This window comes from Podarcis raffonei, chromosome 1 (assembly GCF_027172205.1).
Source record: "Podarcis raffonei isolate rPodRaf1 chromosome 1, rPodRaf1.pri, whole genome shotgun sequence".
NCBI lineage: Eukaryota > Metazoa > Chordata > Lepidosauria > Squamata > Lacertidae > Podarcis > Podarcis raffonei.
Window position 1 is genome coordinate 115,959,036 of NC_070602.1, and position 22,134 is coordinate 115,981,169.

The window sequence follows — 22,134 nt, forward strand, 5'->3', positions numbered from 1 at the left end:
TCCTTCTCCTGTGTGTGAAGGGGGCACCATGTTGCAACAGTTCAATAAAAATCAGGCTTGCTAGCTGCTTTGCTTCTCAGTATTCTCTGGTTGACCTCTGTTATTCTCTCTGACCGATGGAGAACCTACAAAGGACTCTATACAGGCTCTTGTGTTCCCCATAAGGGAATAAGGGCAGATTTTTGTTTCTTATACAGGGAATTTTTTTTTAAATTAGAGCTTGGTCCCTAACGATTTTGGAGAAAGCCATGTTATGGCTGTTAGGGGCAGGGGGTGTTGCTGGGACATGAGCCTGGAATTGTGTACAACTGCCCCATAGGACATTTACCGTATTTTTTGCCCTATAGGACGCACTTTTCCCCCTCCAAAAATGAAGGGGAAATGTGTGTGCGTCCTATGGGGCGAATGCAGGCTTTCGCTGAAGCCTGGAGAGCGAGAGGGGTCGGTGCGCACTGACCCCTCTCGCTCTCCAGGCTTCAGAAGAGCCCCAGCGTCAGCCCCACAAGGTCGGGGGACAGAGGGAGGCGGAACGCCGCCATCCCGCTGTCTCCCGAAGTGGTTTGGAGGCTGACAGCGGGGAGACCCCGCCGCCAGCCCCGCAAGCTCCGGGGACAGTGGGGAGGCGCAGCGCGTCTTCCCGCTGTCCCCGGACCTGATCTGAAGGCGGGTGGCGGGGAGAAGAGCGCTTCTCCCCACTGCCGGCCCCACAAGCGCCTGGGGGGGAAATAATTTTTTTCCCCTTTATTTCCCCCCAAAAAAACTTGGTGCGTCCTATGGGCCGGTGCGTCCTATGGGGCGAAAAATACGGTAGGTCAGTAGCTTAACACATGGGGCAGCTGCGCACAACCACCCATCTCCAGGCTCCTAACTCAACAGACCACCCAAAACCTGGTCCCCATCCACATTATACATTTAAAGCAGTGTCATATCACTTTAAACAGTTGTGGGTTCCCCCAAAGAATCCTGGGAACTGTAGTCTGTGAAAGGGGAATTGTAGCTTTGGGAGGGGTCTCTTAACAGCTCTCAGCACCCTTGACAAACCACAGTTCCCAGGATTCTTTGGGGAAAGGAAAGATCCGTAACTGCTAAGGTGGCATAAGAGTGCTTTAAATGGGTTGGCCATAATGGCTGAGAATACAGTGGTTTGTCTGAAGGAGGAATCTGCCCTTGAGATTCTCATGAGGTCCGGATCATGAAAGAAATGGGGAACTTGTTTTCTACCCTAGTTTCTACCCCAGTACGTTTATGAACACAAGTCAAAGTGTTGGTGCTGACCTTTAAAGCCCCAAACGGACTCGGCCCAGTATACCTGAAGGAGCGTCTCCACCCCCATTGTTCAGCCTGGACACGGAGATTGATCTCCAAGGGCCTCCTGGAGGTTCCCTCACTGCGAGATGTGAGGTTGCAGGGAACCGGGCAGAGGGCCTTCTCAGTAGTGGCGCCCTCCCTGTGGAATGCCCTCCCATCAGATGTCAAGGAAATAAACAACTATCTGACTTTTAGAAGACATCTGAAGGCAGCCCCGTTTAGGGAAGTTTTTAATGTTTGATGTTTTATCATGTTTTTAATATTCTGTTGGGAGCTGCCCAGAGTGGCTGGGGAAACCCAGCCAGATGGGTAGGGTTTAAATAATAAATTATAATTATAAGTGGTGGTGTTTAGCCATTATCGTTCATGAACATGTGGCCGATCATTGGCATGGTTTATATTAAAAATAAACTTTTTTAAAAAAGGTCCCTAGTTAATGTGACTCCTTTTCAGTTGATCTTTTTAACAAGTAATCTAATCCATGAATCAACTGCAGCCCAAGCATCCACACACAATATCCTGGGGCTGCTGTCACCACCAGTTACACCCTCTGAAGTGCCCAGTCTTGGAGCTGGTTCTCTATGGTCAATTTCCAACATAGAAGGGATGGGGGGGTAGTACCTGTAGCCCTCCAGATGCTGCCAGATTCCAACACCTGCCAACCTAAGCCATGAGAGATGGTGTGAGTTGTAGTCCAACAACATCTGTGGGGGCCAAAGTATAGAAACGGCTCATTCGAAAGGACATTCAGTAGACTGGGCCTTATCCTTAATTTCCTTCCCAAAAAGATGTTTAGCTGCTGTTAGCCATGATAGTTAAGAACTTCCATAATTAAAGGTAGCATAACTCACATTAGTAGATAGTGGGAATACACGAGTAGGGTAGAGTAGTACTGGAGTAGTATGGAAGTGAGAGCTGGACCATAAAGAAGGCTGATTGCCAAAGAATTGATGCTTTTGAATTATGGTGCTGGAGGAGACTCTTGAGAGTCCCATGGACTGCAAGGAGATCAAACGCATCCATTCTTAAGGAAATCAGCCCTGAGTGCTCAATGGAAGGACACATCCTGAAGCTGAGGCTCCAATACTTTGGCCACCTCATGAGAAGAGAAGACTCCCTGGAAAAGACCCTGATGTTGGGAAAGATGGAGTGCACAAGGAGAAGGGGACGACAGAGGACGAGATGGTTGGATAGTGTTCTCAAAGCTCCCAGCATGAGTTTGACCAAACTGCAGGAGGCAGTGGAAGACAGGAGTGCCTGATGTGCTCTGGTCCATGGGGTCACGAAGAGTCGGACACGACTAAATGACTAAACAACAACAAAGAGTAGTACTTGTTTGTGAGCTTCCAGAGAATACCTTTTCGAGTTGCCACTAGTCAAAGATGCTAAACCATATGGACCTTGAGTAGTCATATCTGTCCGTGTCTATGATGGAGGGAAATAAAATAGGCTTTTTTGGTTCATTAAGCTGGGAAGAACACAGTGAAGAAAACAATCTCCTAAACAGCTTAATTCCTGAGCTAGCTTACACATGGTGGTGAAAAACACTCGGAATGTCTTTTTGAAAGCAAAAGAGCAAAACCGCTAGATATAACTGTAAGAAGAAAAAGCCTTTAGTGCACTGAGTGTTTGTGCTATCACAACTTTCCTGTTATTGTTTGAGGGGGGAACTAATCACTGCTAGAAAGCTTATGTAACAGAAGCTCTCAAAAGCAGCCCATTTGGCCAACTCCACCTTAGCAGCAGGGTTGGAGAAAATTGCAGAGAAAGAAACTGATTGCTCTGCTTCTACCCTTGAACTTAGCCCAAAAGGCCGGTGATTGTTCTGCTTCTGATGATGAATGTTGTATTGACTGGGGGAGAAAATGTACTAGCTCCAAACCTATGGAAATATAATAGGTGTAAGCTGGCCTCAGGGTCTCAATCTGACACAAAGTCTAGTTTCTTTAGAATGTGCCTCATTTTCTTCCATGGATTGGAACAAATGGTCTTCAACCTGGGTTGCTAGTTGCTATACACACACACATGACAATGGAATGTGTAACTTAGACAAAAAGAATCCTGACTGTGAGCCATGGGGACTTGCGCTCGGCAAAAATAGACCCTGTTCCCATTTCCAAAGAGTTCTGCTGGCTTCCAGCTGCCATCCCCATAAGCAGGTGTCATGAAACAATAACTCCGTGGTCACATTTCCTAAATGCCCTAGTTGGAAGTGGCGAAGCTTTACTCAGTAACAGATCTTGAACCCTCTGGAACAGGGAAAGGGATGGACGTCTGTGGTCTACCAATCTTCCTGCTCCTTGGACCAGGTAAATCATTTCAACCAGCAGTATAATTTTGGTGTGGCTTCTGCCTCGTTGCAATGAGTGTGTGTGTGTGTGTGTGTGTGTGTGTGTGTGTGTGTGTGTGTTATAGATGGAGAGAGCATGTGTTTACAAAGATAAGATTCTTCCTATAGCTTTATGATGAGCTTTAGCTGAACACAGTTTTATATATATGTTGGAGATCTTTTTCCCAACCCCAAACTGCAACCAGAAAAGAATGAAATATGAGGGGTAAAACTAACAATAAGCTTCAGTGGAAAAAAACAAAACAAAAAACACTAAATAATAAATAACAAAAAGAAGAATAAATATGATGTTTTTAAAATGTATGTGGGGACATGAAATAAATACGGTAAAGCTTAAAGTATAATATAATATGGTGAATGTTTTTCCTCTATTTGTACAGAAGTTTGATATGGAAGCAGAACTGATTGACAGCTCCATGTGTTGCCAAAAGACTGTTAATGGGTCTTAAACGTACCCTCTGAAATGTTAGACCTTTCCGGTCTGCAGAAGAAATAGGAGATGGTTTGTTTTCTGAGATACAGACATCCGCATTCTTTAAGAGCAGCATTTGCAGTCATAAATAGGATCCTCCATGTCCCTTTTTAAATAGCACAAACAACTTATGAATGGTGAAACTCCTCGGGATTCTAGTTCATTCAAAAAAAGATGTAGACGTTCCACCAAAGGTCTTGTGGTAAACTGCAGCTTCTGCCCAATGCACACTTAACTGTGAGTAATCCTCACTAAATTTGATGGGATTTGTCATGGAGTAAACATGCCTAAGATTGGGCTGTGTCTTTGTACGACCATAGCACCATCTCCTTCTAATCATCGACTTTCCACAACATTTGTAAAGCAAACCAAACAAAAAAGCAAAACAGTGGTTTAAGAAGTTGGATTTACTTCTTTAAGCCTTCTTAAATCAAATACCACAGACACAACCTTCCTCTGACCATTATTCCCCTTCTTTCCTCCCAGTGTATCCTCTTGCTCCTCCACATCACTGCAAATGTCCCCTTTAACTCCAGCCCCACAACCTGTCCCCTCTTCAAGTCCTCCTCCTCTTCAACTTTCTCCCTCCAACATCACTAACAGCCTAAAACTGTCACACACGCCTCCTTCCCTCTTATTTCTTCAAATGCCCCCTTCACTTGCCCCTCCCCAATTCCTTCACTTTCCCTCTGGCCTGCCACCAGAGGACTACACCTGTTGTATTAACCTGCCCTTGCTCACTTCTGCACCCCCCTGCCATTAGCACACTGTTTTCACAGAGCAACCTGCCTTTGGAACCTTGGAAAACAGACAATAAAAACAGAGCGACGACACCTTACAATTTTATTATATAGTCAGATAAGATGTGAATTGGGCATAGGTGGAGGAGGAAGCTTAAAAACTTTAACACTGAACATCTATTTCTCCAGAGAGTGGCATCTCTACGTCCCCAGATAGAAAGCCTCAAAATTCAGCTCACCCCTCCTTCTGCAGTTTTCTCAGTCTCCCTACTTCAAAACTATCTCAGAATGCAGGTTTACTTTATGGCAAAAGGTATGTTCCCATTTAGAACACAACAGTACAGAAGTTTCCAGCTTTTTCCTAGCTATTCACAATGCATCTATTAGTCATTTAGCCAGCAATTTCAGTCACAAAAGAAGGTAAACCCAGGCTTTGCCAGCAGATTTGCCCAACTTTTATCAGACTTTCTGGACCCATTAATGCTTTTCTGTCCAAACTCCAGACTCTTTTACAGGAATAGGATGAAATAATAGTAATTTTGCAACACCAAATTAACAAGTCTTGCTCTATATTGTCCTGCAGTTGTTCTGGTCCTGGGTTCTGATCATGAAACTCGTCTGGTTGCCGATTTATTCGAGCATTATAACAAAGTTATTCGTCCAGTAAACAACCACCTTGAAAGTGTTAACGTTACCGTTGGACTACAGCTTATCCAGTTGATCAATGTGGTATAGTACAAATTTCAATTATTCCATTATTATTGTTAGTTGTAGTAGTAATAAGCAGCAGTTTTAATTATTTGAAGGGTGTAATGTTTAATTGATTAGTCGGTTATAAACAGTTTAACCAACTAAAATGGTGCACCCCTTTAACTAGGCAGGAGATTGTGTGTGTGTGTGTTTTGATGTAGGGTTGGATCTGGGCTAAATCAGTTGAACTTAGTCCTTTTGATATCAATGTGACTTAAATAATACCTAGCCTGTTCAATTGATTTCAATGAGAATTAAGTTCAAGTAACTTTGGATTTTGTCTAACAAAGTTGTCCCAAAGTTATCAAGTGGAAATGTGTGCAGGTCTAACCGACAGACAACTTGGCTAACCATTGAAAGCTTTCCATGATGTCTACTCAACATTGTCCTCATCAAAATATAACCCCCCAACAAGCTACAAGAATTTGCTGAAATGGCGCAGTTAACAAATACCCTGAGAGGCAATTCAAAACAAGAATTTATTGGAAAGTGGGATAGATATAAAACATATGTTCAAAAATACAGTAAACAAATAGCCAGCACGTGTAGACACAAAGTCAGAAAAGCTAAAGCACAGAATGAACTCAGGCTTGCTAGAGAGGTTAAAAGCAACAAAAAAGGCTTTTATGGGTATGTTCGTAGCAAAAGGAAGAACAAAGAAACAGTGGGGTCACTCAGAGGAGAAGATGGTGAAATGCAAACAGGGGACACAGAAAGGGCTGAACTCCTCAATGCCTTCTTTGCCTCAGTCTTCTCTGATAAAGAAAACAATGCCCGACCTGAAGAATTTGGAGCAAATGATTCAGCAGAGGAAACACAGCCCAGAATAACTAAGGAGATAGTACAAGAATACTTGGCTAGTTTAGATGTATTCAAGTCTCCAGGGCCAGATGAACTGCATCCAAGAGTATTAAAAGAACTGGCAGATGTGATCTCAGAACCACTGGCAGTCATCTTTGAGAATTCCTGGAGAACAGGCGAAGTCCCGGCAGACTGGAGGAGGGCAAATGTTGTCCCTATTTTCAAAAAGGGGAAAAGAGAGGACCCAAATAATTACCGCCCAGTCAGTCTGACATCAATACCAGGGAAGATTCTGGAGCAGATCATTAAGCAAACAGTCTGTGAGCACCTAGAAAGGAATGCTGTGATCACCAATAGTCAGCATGGATTTCTGAAAAATAAGTCATGTCAGACTAACCTGATCTCATTTTTTGACAGAATTACAAGCCTGGTAGATGAAGGGAACACAGTGGATGTAGCCTACCTTGATTTCAGCAAGGCATTTGACAAGGTGCCCCATGATATTCTTGTAAAGAAGCTGGTAAAATGCGGTCTTGACTATGCTACCACTCAGTGGATTTGTAACTGGCTGACTGACCGGACCCAAAGGGTGCTCATCAATGGTTCCTCTTCATCCGGGAGAAGAGTGACTAGTGGGGTGCCACAGGGTTCTGTCTTGGGCCCGGTCTTATTCAACATCTTTATCAACGACTTGGATGATGGACTCAAGGGCATCCTGATCAAATTTGCAGATGACACCAAACTGGGAGGGGTGGCTAACACCCCAGAGGACAGGATCACACTTCAAAACGACCTTGACAGATTAGAGAACTGGGCCAAAACAAACAAGATGAATTTTAACAGGGAGAAATGTAAAGTATTGCACTTGGGCAAAAAAAATGAGAGGCACAAATACAAGATGGGTGACACCTGGCTTGAGAGCAGTACATGTGAAAATGATCTAGGAGTCTTGGTTGACCACAAACTTGACATGAGCCAACAGTGTGACGCGGCAGCTAAGAAAGCCAATACAATTCTGGGCTGCATCAATAGGAGTATAGCATCTAGATCAAGGGAAGTAATAGTGCCACTGTATTCTGCTCTGGTCAGACCTCACCTGGAGTACTGTGTCCAGTTCTGGGCACCACAGTTCAGGAAGGACACTGACAAACTGGAACGTGTCCAGAGGAGGGCAACCAAAATGGTCAAAGGCCTGGAAACAATGCCTTATGAGGAACGGCTAAGGGAGCTGGGCATGTTTAGCCTGGAGAAGAGGAGGTTAAGGGGTGATATGATAGCCATGTTCAAATATATAAAAGGATGTCACATAGAGGAGGGAGAAAGGTTGTTTTCTGCTGCTGCAGAGAAGCGGACACGGAGCAATGGTTCCAAACTACAAGAAAGAAGATTCCACCTAAACATTAGGAAGAACTTCCTGACAGTAAGAGCTGTCGACAGTGGAATTTGCTGCCAAGGAGTGTGGTGGAGTCTCCTTCTTTGGAGGTCTTTAAGCAGAGACTTGACAACCATATGTCAGGAGTGCTCTGATGGTGTTTCCTGCTTGGCAGGGGGTTGGACTCGATGGCCCTTGTGGTCTCTTCCAACTCTATGATTCTATGATTCTATGAAATTTAACATTCCTGTAGGGTATTTCTGCAGCATTGAGTCCACAATAAAGTGCCCTTATACAGTGCCATCAGTGTACGACGAAAGCACATTTAAAGCACATGGCTTCGCGGAAATAATTCTGGGAACTGTAGTTTTTCCGTCACAGAGCTACAGTTCCAAGCACCCTTTACAAACAGCTCCCGGAATTCTTCAGGGACAGTTGCATGATTTAAGTGTACGACATGTATGCAGACTAAAACAAAGCAGGCATTTACAATCTACATTTTGATAGTGGGAAGAAAGGAATAGGGTGGAAAAGTCAGGAATAGTAGCAGATAGCTATTTACCAGTAAGTCTTACTGTACATTTTGCCTGCTAAGATCTCTCCCCTTAATCTTAGTGTTTTGCTCTCTTAAGGATGAAGTGAATCAGATTGTAGCAACCAACGTGCGTCTAAAACAGGTAATTCTTTGTCACCCTTTTCATTAATCTACTGCACATTTAACAAGCTTGTCTGTTTGTTCACTATGCATTTGGACACCTCGTAAGACGTCTTAAGCCAATCTTGCACAATAGGGACAGGTTTTCATCTATTTTGGGATGAAATTGGATGCCATTTTGTATCAAGATGGCAGACCTAACCTTTCAGAACTGCACTGATTTTAACTATAGAGGCCACCACTTTCACACCATGCATTTAAGGCACTATGACGCCACATTAACCAGTCATGACTTCCCACAAATAATTCTGGGAGCTGTAGTTCAGGAGTGCTGAGAGTGTTGTTAAGAGACACACACATTTCCCTCACAGAACTCCCTGCAGTTCCCAGAGTTCCCTGTGAAGAAGGATTGATTGTTACAGCACTCTGGGAATTCTAGCTCGGGGGTAGGCGTCTTTTAAAAACTCTCAGCACCCTTAACAAACAACAGCTCCCAAAATTCTTTGAGAGAAGACACGACTAGTTAAAGTGGTATCATAGCACCTTAAATGTATGGTGAATGTGGGCAGAGAATTGCTGATAACGGGTACATACAGGTATTCATTCTCAAAAAAGAAATGGCCATATTAGTTTCAAGCAATTATTCCAGTTACTTTGAACACAGGGCAAAATAAGTTGCAGAATTTTTTCACCCTATAAAATAAGTGCTCTGTTTTAGGCTTACATTCAACACTAGAGGAAAGAGTTGTTTGGGTGTTTGTTTGTTTTTAAACTCTCTTAAATTCATTTTCTAGCAATGGAAAGATGTAAACCTGAAATGGAAGCCAGAAGATTATGGTGGTGTGAAACAAATTCGCATCGCCTCAAGCGAACTCTGGCGTCCAGACTTGGTTTTGTACAACAAGTAAGTAAGGTTCTTTCATGTTAATTGTTCAGCAGTCACATAGCAAGGCTGCAAAAGAGTCCAAGTGCTGTATGTGACTACGTAATTGCGATGAGAGCATTTCTCCCCAGTAGCTCCAACTAACTTTAGCCAATTGGTCTAAACCACAGAGCCTAGGACTTGCCAATCACTGTGACGGGGTGAGCTCCCGTTGCTCAGTCCCTGCTCCTGCCAACCTAGCAGTTCAAAAGCATGTCAAAGTGCAAGTAGATAAATAGGTACCGCTCTGGCAGGAAGGTAAACGGCGTTTCCGTGCACTGCTCTGGTTCGCCAGAAGCGGCTTAGTCATGCTGGCCAAATGAACCGGAAGCTGTACGCCGGCTCCCTCGGCCAATAAACCGGGATGAGCGCCGCAACCCCAGAGTCGGTCACAACTGGACCTAATGGTCAGGGGTCCCTTTACCTTTAAGAACTGCTTTGTTTTGCATAATTCCTGATGCTACCCATGGCTGCCATGGGCACTTACAGGCTGGCAGGTAAGGGTCTGCAAGAGGAACACTAGGGCAAAGCTAAGGAACTTGTGACTTTCCAGAAGTTTTCGGATTCAAGGCACCATCAGTCCCAGCCAGCATATTCAGTGGTCAGGAAGTGCAGAAGCTGTCATACAGGCACATTTGAGGGATGACTTAGGTTCCAACTGCATGTGAGGATGAAGAAATTTGGGTCAGAGGTAGAAGAATATTCAGGTTTACTCATCAGTGGCCACGATCATCTCCCTGAGATGAGACCCATCACTGTACAAATTAAGCTTAGTATGGGCACATCAGATGGGCGCACCAAGGCCAAATGGTGGACAATTGGAGTTGAATAAATTTTTATCAGATGAATGGATTTATTGTTTTGACATGAGTGTCAATTTGACTTGCTTTGTTGTACTGAATATTCTGATAGTTTTGTTTTGCTGGTGGGGGTTGAGATGCTCTTGTGTTGGCTGTTGCAGCTTTGGGCTTCATTTGGGAAGAAAAAGTGAAATATAAACCCTATGTGCTATGAAAAAAATTTGCCAAAGAACTGGAAAGGGCAGACAGGAAGTTCCTGTCTCCAACTTCTGTTCCCCCCCCCTAACATGTCTTCAAGCAGATGCAAGACATTTGCTGTATTTCAGATCAAACAAGAAACACAATGTTATGTACTGAGTTGAATAGGATCCAAACTGCAGCAGTCTGATTGGTCCTAGAACAATAGGATCCAAAAGGCAGAAGTCTGATTGGTCCTAGAACAATAGGATTCAGAATGCAGCAGTCTGATTGGTCCTAGAACAAGGCAGCAGTATGATTGGTTGGCAGGAACCACCCAATCATGCTCCAGATAGAAGTGAATCCACAACCGGATTGGCTTACAGTAGAATTCCGGAATTAGCCAATCATGTGCAGCCCATTGTGTAAATAATGTATATAAAGCAGATACTTTGAGGGGACATTCATTCATTCCTCCTCACCACTATGAGCTGAATAAAGAGCATGAAATCACTTTGCGACACTGAGTATATTTCACACAATATGGAGTAGTAGTTTTGCATTTGGTTGGTGTGACCGGGTTAGCCCACGTTCAACACTGGAAACTGCATATTATATCTGTACAGTGGTACCTCGGGTTAAGTACTTAATTCATTCCGGAGGTCCATACTTAACCTGAAACTGTTCTTAACCTGAAGCACCACTTTAGCTAATGGGGCCTCCTGCTGCTGCCGCCGCACGATTTCTGTTCTCAACCTGAAGCAAAGTTCTTAACCTGAAGCACTATTTCTGGGTTAGCAGAGTGTGTAACCTGAAGCGTATGTAACCTGAGGTACCACTGTATAGAACTCCACTGTTAAATTAACCCTCAGCCTTCCCAAAGTTCTTGGTAGCTGCTGTTTCTCATTTGCCAGTGAAAATGAATAGGATTCACAGCACTGGTGTTCATCTCTTTCCTTTTACAGTGCAGATGGAGATTTTGCTATCGTCCAGGATACCAAAGTACTCTTAGACTATACAGGTCACATTACTTGGACTCCTCCAGCCATTTTCAAAAGCTACTGTGAAATTATAGTCACCCACTTTCCATTTGATGAGCAGAACTGTAGTATGAAGTTGGGCACATGGACATACGATGGCACAATGGTCGCCATCTTTCCGGTAGGTAACATCGGGGCATATGAGACAAGGACCAGAGTCCAAAGGCCATTGTGTTTTGGTATTGAGGAATGGGGCCCTTATGCTGGAAAAGAGTTCCTGTGTGTTCCTACTTTGGAGGACAGTCCTGTGCTTGAAGGGCTTTTGAAGCTTCCCTCGGTGTCAAAAGTCATTTGTCTTCATTGGCAAAGCCGCTTAAATAATGCAGACAGAGCCCAGAGAGAAAATAAATCCTGATAACACTGAACAAAAGCAGCACATAGTCTGAGGAGAAAAGGACAGGGAGTTTTTGTCTGCCTTGTATATGGCAAGGAGACGCCCAACCAAGCGTACAGAGAGCACTCCCTCAGAAATCCACATGTGTTACCTCAGCAAACCATCATGCCACTCTCCCTGGTTGCTAAGCAAACACCTCCACCCCATACCTCTCTTAGCTAGCTGACTTCAATACTAACAAAATTAACCTTTCGGTGCCCCAAACCTGTGGCTTACCTGGCGGCAAGTCTCCGGTCAAGGGACAATCCACATGTCCAAATTCCCTCAGAGATCCCAGAGCATCCAAGCTGAGGCCCATCAACATGGGCAGTTGAGGAGACACAGCCCTCAGCTCTGCTTTCCTGTTGGACTTTGCAGGCTGATTGCAGCACCTGGGCCTGATGAGGCAGGTGACCCTCACCTGCTCTAAGGGAGGAATCACACCCCTCCTCCCAGAGCTAGCGAGCCCCACCTGGCTAGCTAGGGAGATGGGCTGTGGGCCTGTGTCTGCCTCAGTCTCCTGGAGCACCCTGTCTGCTTCTCCATACCCCCCTCTGGCTCTGGTGATGGGTCCTGCTGCTCTGGTTCCTTCACCCTGATCTTCCTTCACCCTATGAGTCCATCCCAACCTCTTCTTCCCCACCCCAACTTGCCCCGGTGTGTTCCAGTCCCGGCTACACCCTTCACTGCCATCCTGATCCTCCTTTTCCTGCTCCCCGTTGTCCTGCCAGTTCGTGGCATTAGGTTGCAAACTGACTGTTCCCGGCTGTTGCACTTCCAGCCATTTTGTTGTATTGAGGGATGGGGGCTGCAATTCAAGAATCCTAAGGCCTTGTTAGAGTCATAGAATGAGACACAAAGCTCTTTCGAAACCTCATTGGATATCTGTGCCAAGCTGCTTTTATTCATCTTTGCTACTTGTGAAAAGTTCTAACTTTTTAAACATTTATTTACTTTCTTCTTCTTCTTTTCTTTTTTTGCTGGGGGGGGGGAGAGGTAGCACCCCCCTACACACACACACACACACACCCCTTCATATATTTGCATGATATATTGTTTGGTGTGTGGAGTTTATTTAGGTAGGGGAAAAAATTTTTGAAGCATATAGTTATATAAGCTGAATGGCTCTTTATTTTTCAAGTGTTCTTTTAAACACTGTGCATAAGGGGAAATTACATATTGTTATAGGTTTCTTATGCAGTTTCTGTCAGCGGGGCTACCATGTGGGTTGCTCTGAGGAAATACCTGGCTGGCCCACAGATGTGGAAAAAGAGTGTGAATAGCCTGGAGATGTGTTTCCATGGGAACTAACTGTCTCTCCATTTTTCTTAAGTTTTCTTAATGGGTAGGAAATAACTGGACGATTTTGGGAAGGGCAGATCTTCCTCTTTCCCAGCTGCTAGATACACCATGTGTTCAAAGCGCATGGCTTCCGCAGAGAAGCTTGGGGGTTGTAGTTTCTTAAGGGTGCTGGGAGCTATAGCGCCATGAGGAGTACACTACGGCCCCCAAGATTCTGTGGGAAGCAATGTGCTTCGATTGTATGACGTGCCATTTTAGACCAAAGCACAAAGAGCAGAATTTGGGCTCTGAAAACCTTTTAAGGGACTGTCTTTCTGGAGATTGGATGTGGTAGCAGTGAACTTTTGACCCACCTACGCTCAGCCTATACATTTGCAAATAAATAACTATATTACAAAAATGCCATTACCCTCGCAAACGAAACCAAACCTTGGAAAACCCTGGGTCGCTGTAACTTCTTGCCCCCTCAGAAAAACAGGCTAAGTGTTTATTTTATTCTGACAACAAAAGGAGATATTGATTTTACAGTATTTAAATGGAACCGAATGTTTCCTGAATGTAAAGGAGCATCGGGCCTTAGTTATATGTTAATGGCGCTCATCCTCCTTTCAGGAAAGTGACCGCCCAGATCTGAGTAACTTCATGCCCAGCGGAGAATGGATCATGAAAGATTACCGAGGCTGGAAGCACTGGGTTACCTACGCCTGCTGCCCTGACACACCTTACCTGGACATCACCTATCACTTTGTGTTGCAGCGGTTGCCTCTCTACTTCATCGTCAATGTCATCATCCCTTGTCTCCTCTTCTCTTTCCTAACCGGACTAGTGTTTTACCTGCCTACAGATTCAGGTATGTGGAATATAGTGGTACCTCGGGTTACAGGCGCTTCAGGTTACATACGCTTCAGGTTACAAACTCTGCTAACCCAGAAATAGTACCTCGGGTTAAAAACTTTACCTCAGGATGAGAACAGAAATCGCATGGTGGCAGCGGGAGGCCCCATTAGCTAAAGTGGTACCTCAGGTTAAGAACAGTTTCAGGTTAAGAACAGACCTCCAGAACGAATTACCGGTAAGTTCTTAACCCGAGGTACCACTGTACTGCGACTAGCAGGCAGGGAGAACAACCTGCCCTTTTCAGGCCTACCTTGATTATTCATCTGTTTTGATGGCGGCTTAGGAAATTACATGGTAGCTTGTCCCTTAATTTGGCTTCCCTGTTGGAGAAGTAGTTTTATCTGTTATCAGCCATTGCAAAAGCCTCTCTCTGCCTCTTATCCCATCTGATTCACATCATATATATATATATATAGGAGGGCACACACAGGAAGGGGACAGTTGGAGGTGGGAGGTCCCTGCAAAAAAGGCAGGGTAGGAAGGATCTCTCAGGGTGGGAGACTAGGAGAAAAATAATTTAATAATAATAATAATAATAATTTCATAGCCTGATCATCTGACTGGGTTTCCCCAGCCACTCTGGGCAGCTCCCAACAAAATATTAAAAACACAATAAAACATCAAACATTGAAAACTTCTCTAAACAGGGCTGCCTTCAGATGTCTTCTAAAAGTCAGATGCAGTGGTACCTCTGGATACCAACGTTTATGGTTGCGCACGCGTTGGGTTATGAGCTGCGCCAACCTGGAAGTACCGTATTTTTTGCTCTATAAGATGCACCAGACCACAAGACGCACCTAGTTTTTGGAGGAGGAAAACAAGAAAAAAAATATTCTGAATCTCAGAAGCCAGAACAGCAAGAGGGATCGCTGCGCAGTGAAAGCAGCAATCCCTCTTGCTGTTCTGGCTTCTGGGATAGCTGTGCAGCCTGCATTCGCTCCATAAGACGCACACACATTTCCCCTTACTTTTTAGGAGGGAAAAAGTGAGTCTTATAGAGCAAAAAATACGGTAGTTGCTCCCGGATGCGAACTTTGCCCCGGGATGTGAGTGGAAGCACAGCAGGAGGCGCGCTTTCGCTAATGGCACCTCATGTTAAGATCAGTTTCAGGATGAGAATGGACCTCTGGAACGAATTAAGTTCGTAACCAGAGGTACGACTGTAGTTGTTTATCTCCTTGACATCTGATGGGAGGGCGTTCCACAGGGCGGGCGCCACTACCGAGAAGGCCCTCTGCCTGGGTAAGTAAGCACCCAGATGAGAGCTGGGGGAATCTGCCTCGCTGTGTGTGGGTAAACGATATGATATTCACGACATAAATGTGATAAAGGGTCTTTTTTCGTTATTCTTTCGCTATTCTTTTCTCTCTTTCTTTTTCCTATCCAGTTGTGTTTTTGTATTTTCTTATGAATGAGTTTGAGTATAAACAGATAAGGACATACGCAGGATTATTGTAATAACCTGAAGGTTTTTTTAAGAGCGTATATTTAAAGTAGATGGATAAATGAACAAATTAAGTTACATTTGGATATGCTGAAAATATTAAAAAAATAAATTTAAGGAACTGCAGAAAGAGGGGGGAAGGAGTCAAGTTTTGAAAAGTTAAAATGATTATAAAATTACTGAAATGTATAAAATTGAAAATTATAAATAAAATAATACTAAAAAATGAGTTTGATATGTTTGATGTTTAATATGTTTAAGAATTTTTTTAAAAAAATGTTATTTAAAAAAATCACGTTCTTTGTTTACTCTTTGTCACAGGAGAGAAGATGACTCTGAGCATTTCTGTCCTGCTCTCTTTGACGGTGTTTCTTCTGGTCATTGTGGAGCTGATTCCTTCCACTTCTAGCGCAGTGCCCTTGATTGGCAAATACATGCTGTTCACCATGGTCTTCGTCATAGCTTCCATCATCATCACTGTCATTGTGATCAATACCCACCACCGATCTCCAAGTACTCACACTATGCCGCAGTGGGTGAGGAAGGTGAGATGAGCTATAGTTGGGTTGCCATATTTCATAAAGTGAAAATCTGGACATGGGCTGCCATATCTATGGGTTTTCCCTGGACATTTCAGCGATTTTCGCCTAGACGCTGGTTAAGGGGACTGAATACTGGCTATGTCCTGAAAATTCCGGACGTATAGTCAGAAACATGTCCCCTGGAACAGTTGCAAAGCTCAGAACAGAACACAGGGCTAAGAGAAAAGGCTGGGCTGGGCTTGCTGCCTCGGACCGGGTGGCATTTATTATAGCAAAAATGGGGAGAATCTGAGACCCTCCAGTCTCCAACTCCCATCAGCCCCTAGACAGCATGGCCCCAGGGGTCATGGATGATGGGAGTTGTACTCCAGCAACATCTGAAGGGCCATCCCTGCTTTATAGGATAAAGATTGACAAAGTGTTGGTAAAAGGTAAAGGGACCCCTGACCATTAGGTCCTGTCGTGACTGACTCTGGGGTTGTGGCGCTCATCTCGCTTTATTGGCCGAGAGAGCCGGCGTACAGCTTCCGGGTCATGTGGCCAGCACTGACTAAGCAGCTTTTGGCGAACCAGAGCAGCGCATGGAAACGCCGTTTACCTTCCTGCTGGAGCGGTACCTATTTATCTACTTGCACTTTGACGTGCTTTCGAACTGCTAGGTTGGCAGGAGCAGGGACCGAAAAACGGGAGCTCACTCCGTCGTGGGGATTCAAACCGCCAACCTTCTGATTGGCAAGTCCTAGGCTCTGTGGTTTAACCCACAGCGCCACCCGCATCCCCAACAAAGTGTTGGATCTGGGTTCAAATCCTAATTCACCCATGGCCCTGTCTTATGTCTCCAAGGTACCAGTTTAATTTCAGTTTTCAATATGGGAAAACCATAGCTTTAACTATGTGGACCTTTGTCGGCAAGGTGATGTATCTGCTTTTTAAGATACTGTCTAGGTTTGTTATCACTTTCCTCCCAATAAGCAGGCGTCTTTTAGAAGCTATGAGCTATGCCATGCAGGGCCACCCAAGACAGACAGGTCATAGTGGAGAGTTTTGACTAAATGTGATCCACCTGGAGCAGGAACTGGCAAGCCACTCCAGTATCCCTGCCAAGAAAACTCCATGGACAGAAATTTAGCCTAGTCTAATGACCTTACAGGGTCTTTAGAGGGGGAATGTGTATTATTTGACATACTTAAAAATGTAATAAGCCTGGCTAGGTGAATTTTGGGGCCTCCTTGTTTTTATAGAGTTGGAAGGGTCCCTGAGGATCATCTATTCCAACCCCCTGTGATGCAGGAGTATGCAAGTGTCCATTACAGGGATCAAACCTGCAACCTTCTTGTTACCAGCACCATGTTCTAACCAACTATGCTATACCTCTGTTGTGCTGAATGGGTGACTTCTGCCCCATAGTCCTGTCCTGGTAGCATCACTGCTCACAAATGAGTAAAGGGGAGGTGGTCACACTAGTGTGAGTCGAAGGCAATCTGGTTGTGCATAGTTTCTACTGACTCCCACATCCAGCAACAGCCTGTGCTTTTTTTGGGAGGCCTCGGCAGGGCTAGGGGAAGGAGTGAAGAAGGAAAGCCCTTTTGGGGCCAGTGGAGGCCCACCCAATACAGATAAGATAATAATAAAAACAACATCTGGATCCTAAACTGATCAAGTCAGCAGAGTTTCAGTTTCACATGCTGATTTGATAACGGTGCATTACTTGGGGTTAGTATCCATCTGTATGTGGTTTCACTTAAATGAGTCTTAAAGATCTGTTCACCTGAAAAACTCAGACAGCTTCCTGGGGCCTCAGGCATCACAAGCAGAAGAAAGCCCAAACCTCAGAAAGGAAACCTTTTTATTCTGAGGCCAAGATGGAGAACATATTTGCCCCTTGTTTTCATTCTGATTTTTTCTTATTATTAAAAAAAAAGACACTGCCTGTAAAACAAATATTAACTTCTTTCAGATTTTTATCGAGACGATTCCGAACGTCATGTTCTTCTCAACCATGAAACGGCCTTCCAGAAACAAGCAGGAGAAAAGGATTTTTACTGAAGACATTGATATTTCTGAAATCTCCGGGAAGCAAAGTCCGGCTGCTGTCAATTTCCAGTCTTCTCTCACCAAAAACCCAGATGTGAAAAGTGCTATTGAGGGCATCAAATACATTGCTGAAACAATGAAGTCAGACCAGGAATCCACCAATGTAAGGACCTTTTCCTTCTGTTTTAGGAGATGGGAATCTTTGGCTTTCTAGATGTTGTAAGACCTCAACTCCCATCAGCCCCTGCCAGCTTGGCCAGTGATCAGGGATGATGGGAGTCGTAGTCCAACACCATCTGGCCAGCCACAGCTTCCCCATTTCTGCTGTAATGTCTCTAACGCACCTGTTAAAGAATGATAACTAAGAGTTATCAACAGCATGTGAGGTTTTTTTCTAAAACCTAAGTGCTTCCTAAGTGCAGAGGGGAAGAAAGAACATGTGGGCAAGCAAGAGTGGTTTCAGGATTAAAGATGAAATCCTAAATCAGTGCACGCTTCCTGCAAATTTGGGTTTGTGAGGGCATCCTTTTAAAATAGTCCAGATTTACCATTTAATCTGTTTTAAATGAGTGAACCTGTGCTATTGAAATCTAGACTGTATTCAGGCAAGCGACGGTTTGATGCTGAGGTGGAGAGAGCTGGCCAGGGTGGCTGGGAAGTGGAGTTCAACAACATCTGGCAAGTCCACAGTTTTCCTAGTCCTGGTTTAAGGGATACCATTATTAATCTCCTGGCTATTGTTGTGAGGCAAGCACTGATCTCTGGCAAGGTGAGGCCTGGCGCAAGTCAAGGCTCAGGCCTGCTATAGAGGAGTCTCTGAGGAAATCTTGTCCTTCTGCTTCAGAGTCCTTGGGCTCAGAATCGCCTTCATGATAACACACACCTGCTTCTGATACGGAACCAAAATGCTGTTCCTTGATGGTGGAAACCTTTCTCGCATATCTGGCTCCCTAACAGGAGCTGTATTAATCTGTTGTTCGAAAAGGAAGAAGGAATCAATCCCGTGGCATGAAAGCGGATGCCACCAGAAGCCAGTTTGTCTCAAACTAAGCTGCCACGAGTCTCTTTTGTTGTTTCTTCTCCTTTTCCACTCAGCCTCAATTTGGACAAACGCTGCTTTATGGTATTTGGCTCCCTCTTGTGACCCAAGGCCTAACAAAATGACTCATGGAAATAATTCATGGTGCATCAAGCTCCGGCCAGGGGGCAGCATATACTCTGTAATGTGCACTAAAATGGCACCAAATCACACACATATTTTTTGATAGTCAAACTCCTCTGTTTCAGGTCATTCTCACAATGATGCAAGGACATGTTTTTGACTAGAATGCATTACATACTGAAGTTTGTTCCTGCAATGGAGAACATACAGAATAACATATTTTTTCCTCCAAGACAGAGAAGCATAAATGCTCAAAAGTGCCAACTCCCTAGTGCAAACAGTGACTAGGCCCAAGATCATTCTAACTGCCTCTTGTCTTTTTTTATTTTCCCCATCCTCAGGCTGCCGAAGAATGGAAGTTTGTTGCCATGGTAGTGGATCACCTTCTGCTTGGCATCTTCATGTTAGTTTGCATCATTGGAACACTGGCTGTCTTTGCCGGTCGCCTCATCGAGTTACAGCAGCAAGGCTGAAAAGCGAAAACCAAGTGGGATAGCTTGATTTAGATCTGAATATGTGCTCACTTAAGAAAGTTAATGGAAGGAAAGTCTTCCATCTCCCTCTCCTCCATCCCCTCAGCAAAGCAAACCTTTCAAAGAAGCTTGTAGGGTAGGGAGCTGCAGCCAGTAAGCTTTCCTTCCAGAAACTTCCTTAACTTTGCTTACCTTAAGATCCAAGCCTATATCTTTAATGTGTTGTTAATATGTCTCTGCCTAAACGGGGCTAAATGGAGGGATAACCTCTTTCGAACTGGCAATTTCAGGCTCCAGAAAGTGTGATTCTGCTAAAAGTTTTTGATTGACTGGCGTCTTTAATGTCAACCGGCATGGCTTTCGTCGCACCTAACCAGCTTGCTAAAGCACTGGGTCAGAACCTCTTATTGTTCAAATCACCAGGTCAATGAGCCTAGGACATCGGTCTGTTCTGGGTATTTAAGAAAACAGCATTGGTGCTGTATACCAATGGTTCATCTCATTGTCTATTGGTTGTCCCTAATCACTGGCAATCTAGGATGCAAAAATTGAACATGTCTTCAACCCACAATTTTTTCACTTCCCATTCCTTGCTGCTTTTTTGAATAAATAGATATGTTCCAAATGACTCCGTCAGAGAAACTTGGCTGAGCACATCTGTGATCTGAATCTCCCACACTCTGCTGAAAGTGGCCCATGCAGAAGAAGAGGAAATTGTCACTGACTGACGTCTACCTACCAAGCTGTTTTCTCTTCTCTTTCCTCAGCTGTGATTCTTGCTTGCAGGCCTATCAAAACCATGTTTACTCAGAAATATTCAGAAGCCCCTTCTGAGCACTTACTTTTTATTAAATGTGCTTCTGTAATATACTTCATTTTCTTTTCTTTCTTTCTTTTTTAAGAACCACCACCCCAATCTCAGTTCTGCTTTGGGATTTATTTTTTCAGTTGCCAGCAATACTCACAATTCACTTGATCCTCTTAGCATTATTCTCACAGTCAGGGATAAAGCTAGCAGCCAAAGGAGTACTTAGATGTCTCCTGTACACATGCTCGGATATGAGATAAGCCGGCCAATTGACTGCAATTCTAAATGTCGCAATTTCACATGCATGCTCTAAAGCCAAACGGGAAAAACTGTTATATCCTGCGCAATCCTATGTGGGGCTATTCAGAAATAAGCACCATTGAATTCTATGGGACTTGCCCATCTGACTATTGGTTGTTCTCACTAGAATTTTGGAGAATGTGTGCTGAGAGCATGCAAGCACCCAGTTTAGGGCACTGTATAAAATAAGAATTTAAATGTTTCAGATTTTAATTTTTACCCAGCCCAAAAAATGTTCGCCCCCTCCCCCGCTTCAAGCAAATGCCAGTTGCAGTCGAATTTGTGAGTCACAGGCTCCCTCCTGTGGTGGAAATACAGTATTTCTGCAGGTGTACCCTTTAACACAGACTTTCTATAATGGACACGGTTACAACGGGAGCAGTAAAGTCAGTGGCATGGTGGAAAGTTAAAGGTAAAGGTACCCCTGCCCGTACGGGCCAGTCATGTCCGACTCTAGGGTTGTGCGCTCATCTCACTGAAGAGGCCGGGAGCCAGCGCTGTCCGGAGACACTTCCGGGTCACGTGGGCAGCGTGACGAAGCTGCTCTGGCGAGCCATCACCAGTGCAGCACACGGAAACGCCGTTTACCTTCCCGCTATAAAGCGGTACCTATTTATCTACTTGCACTTAGGGGTGCTTTCGAACTGCTATGTGGGCAGGAGCTGGGACCGAACGACGGGAGCTCACCCCGCCGCGGGGATTCGAACCGCCGACCATGCGATCGGCAAGTCCTAGGCGCTGAGGTTTTAGCCACAGCGCCACCCGTGTCCCTTGGTGGAAAGTTAGCCAACTCTTATTCCAGAACAAGGTTTTGAACTAATTGACAAAGAAAGAAAGCTGTTTAGCTATAGGTTGGAATTCACACGCTTTTGCTCCCTTCATAGACAATGTATCACCATGGTGATCACAAAAAGCCAGTGTGGTCTAGTGGTTAGAGTTTGGGCCTAGAACCTGGAAAACCAGGGTTCAAATCTCAGCTGGGTGACCTCAGGCTAGCCACTATCTTTTAGCCTATCTGACCTCACACACAACCCTGACCCCACCACAATATTCATTTTATAGTGCCGTAGCTATTGGGGGGTGGGGCTAGCCATGTTGTGTTTTTTTGCCCCAGGTGAAGCCTCCAGAGGAGCGCCATTGAGACTTCTGGCCTCTGTGTGTGTACACAAATTGGCATGCGTGTGTGTGTGCGCACACGTGTGTGTGTATGTCTGCCAGACTGGATCTTTGACCTGGGTGGAATAAAGCCCAGTTTCGCTCTTGCATTCTAAACAAGACTAAAACCCTAGCAAGTGGACATTTGTGTTAAAGACCCATTTAACCAGCTGGGAAAACTTGTCAGAACCAAAATGACTTCTTCGTCTTCATGGGGAAGGGAAATGTGGTTCATGCCTTCAGTCTATATATCATAG

The 22,134-nt window shown here is 44.6% G+C and overlaps 1 protein-coding gene across 1 annotated transcript; it reads left to right on the forward strand.

Annotated features, from left to right (window-relative positions):
- Positions 1-3,335: 3,335 nt before the first annotated feature.
- On the forward strand, positions 3,336-21,059 carry CHRNA1 (cholinergic receptor nicotinic alpha 1 subunit). Its single transcript, XM_053410633.1, has 9 exons — positions 3,336-3,617; positions 5,454-5,599; positions 8,426-8,470; positions 9,243-9,352; positions 11,313-11,508; positions 13,675-13,912; positions 15,725-15,948; positions 17,903-18,142; positions 19,483-21,059. Exons 1-9 carry the CDS (start codon positions 3,575-3,577, stop codon positions 19,612-19,614), a joined length of 1,374 nt encoding a protein of 457 aa, XP_053266608.1. The 5' UTR covers positions 3,336-3,574; the 3' UTR covers positions 19,615-21,059.
- Positions 21,060-22,134: the final 1,075 nt, after the last annotated feature.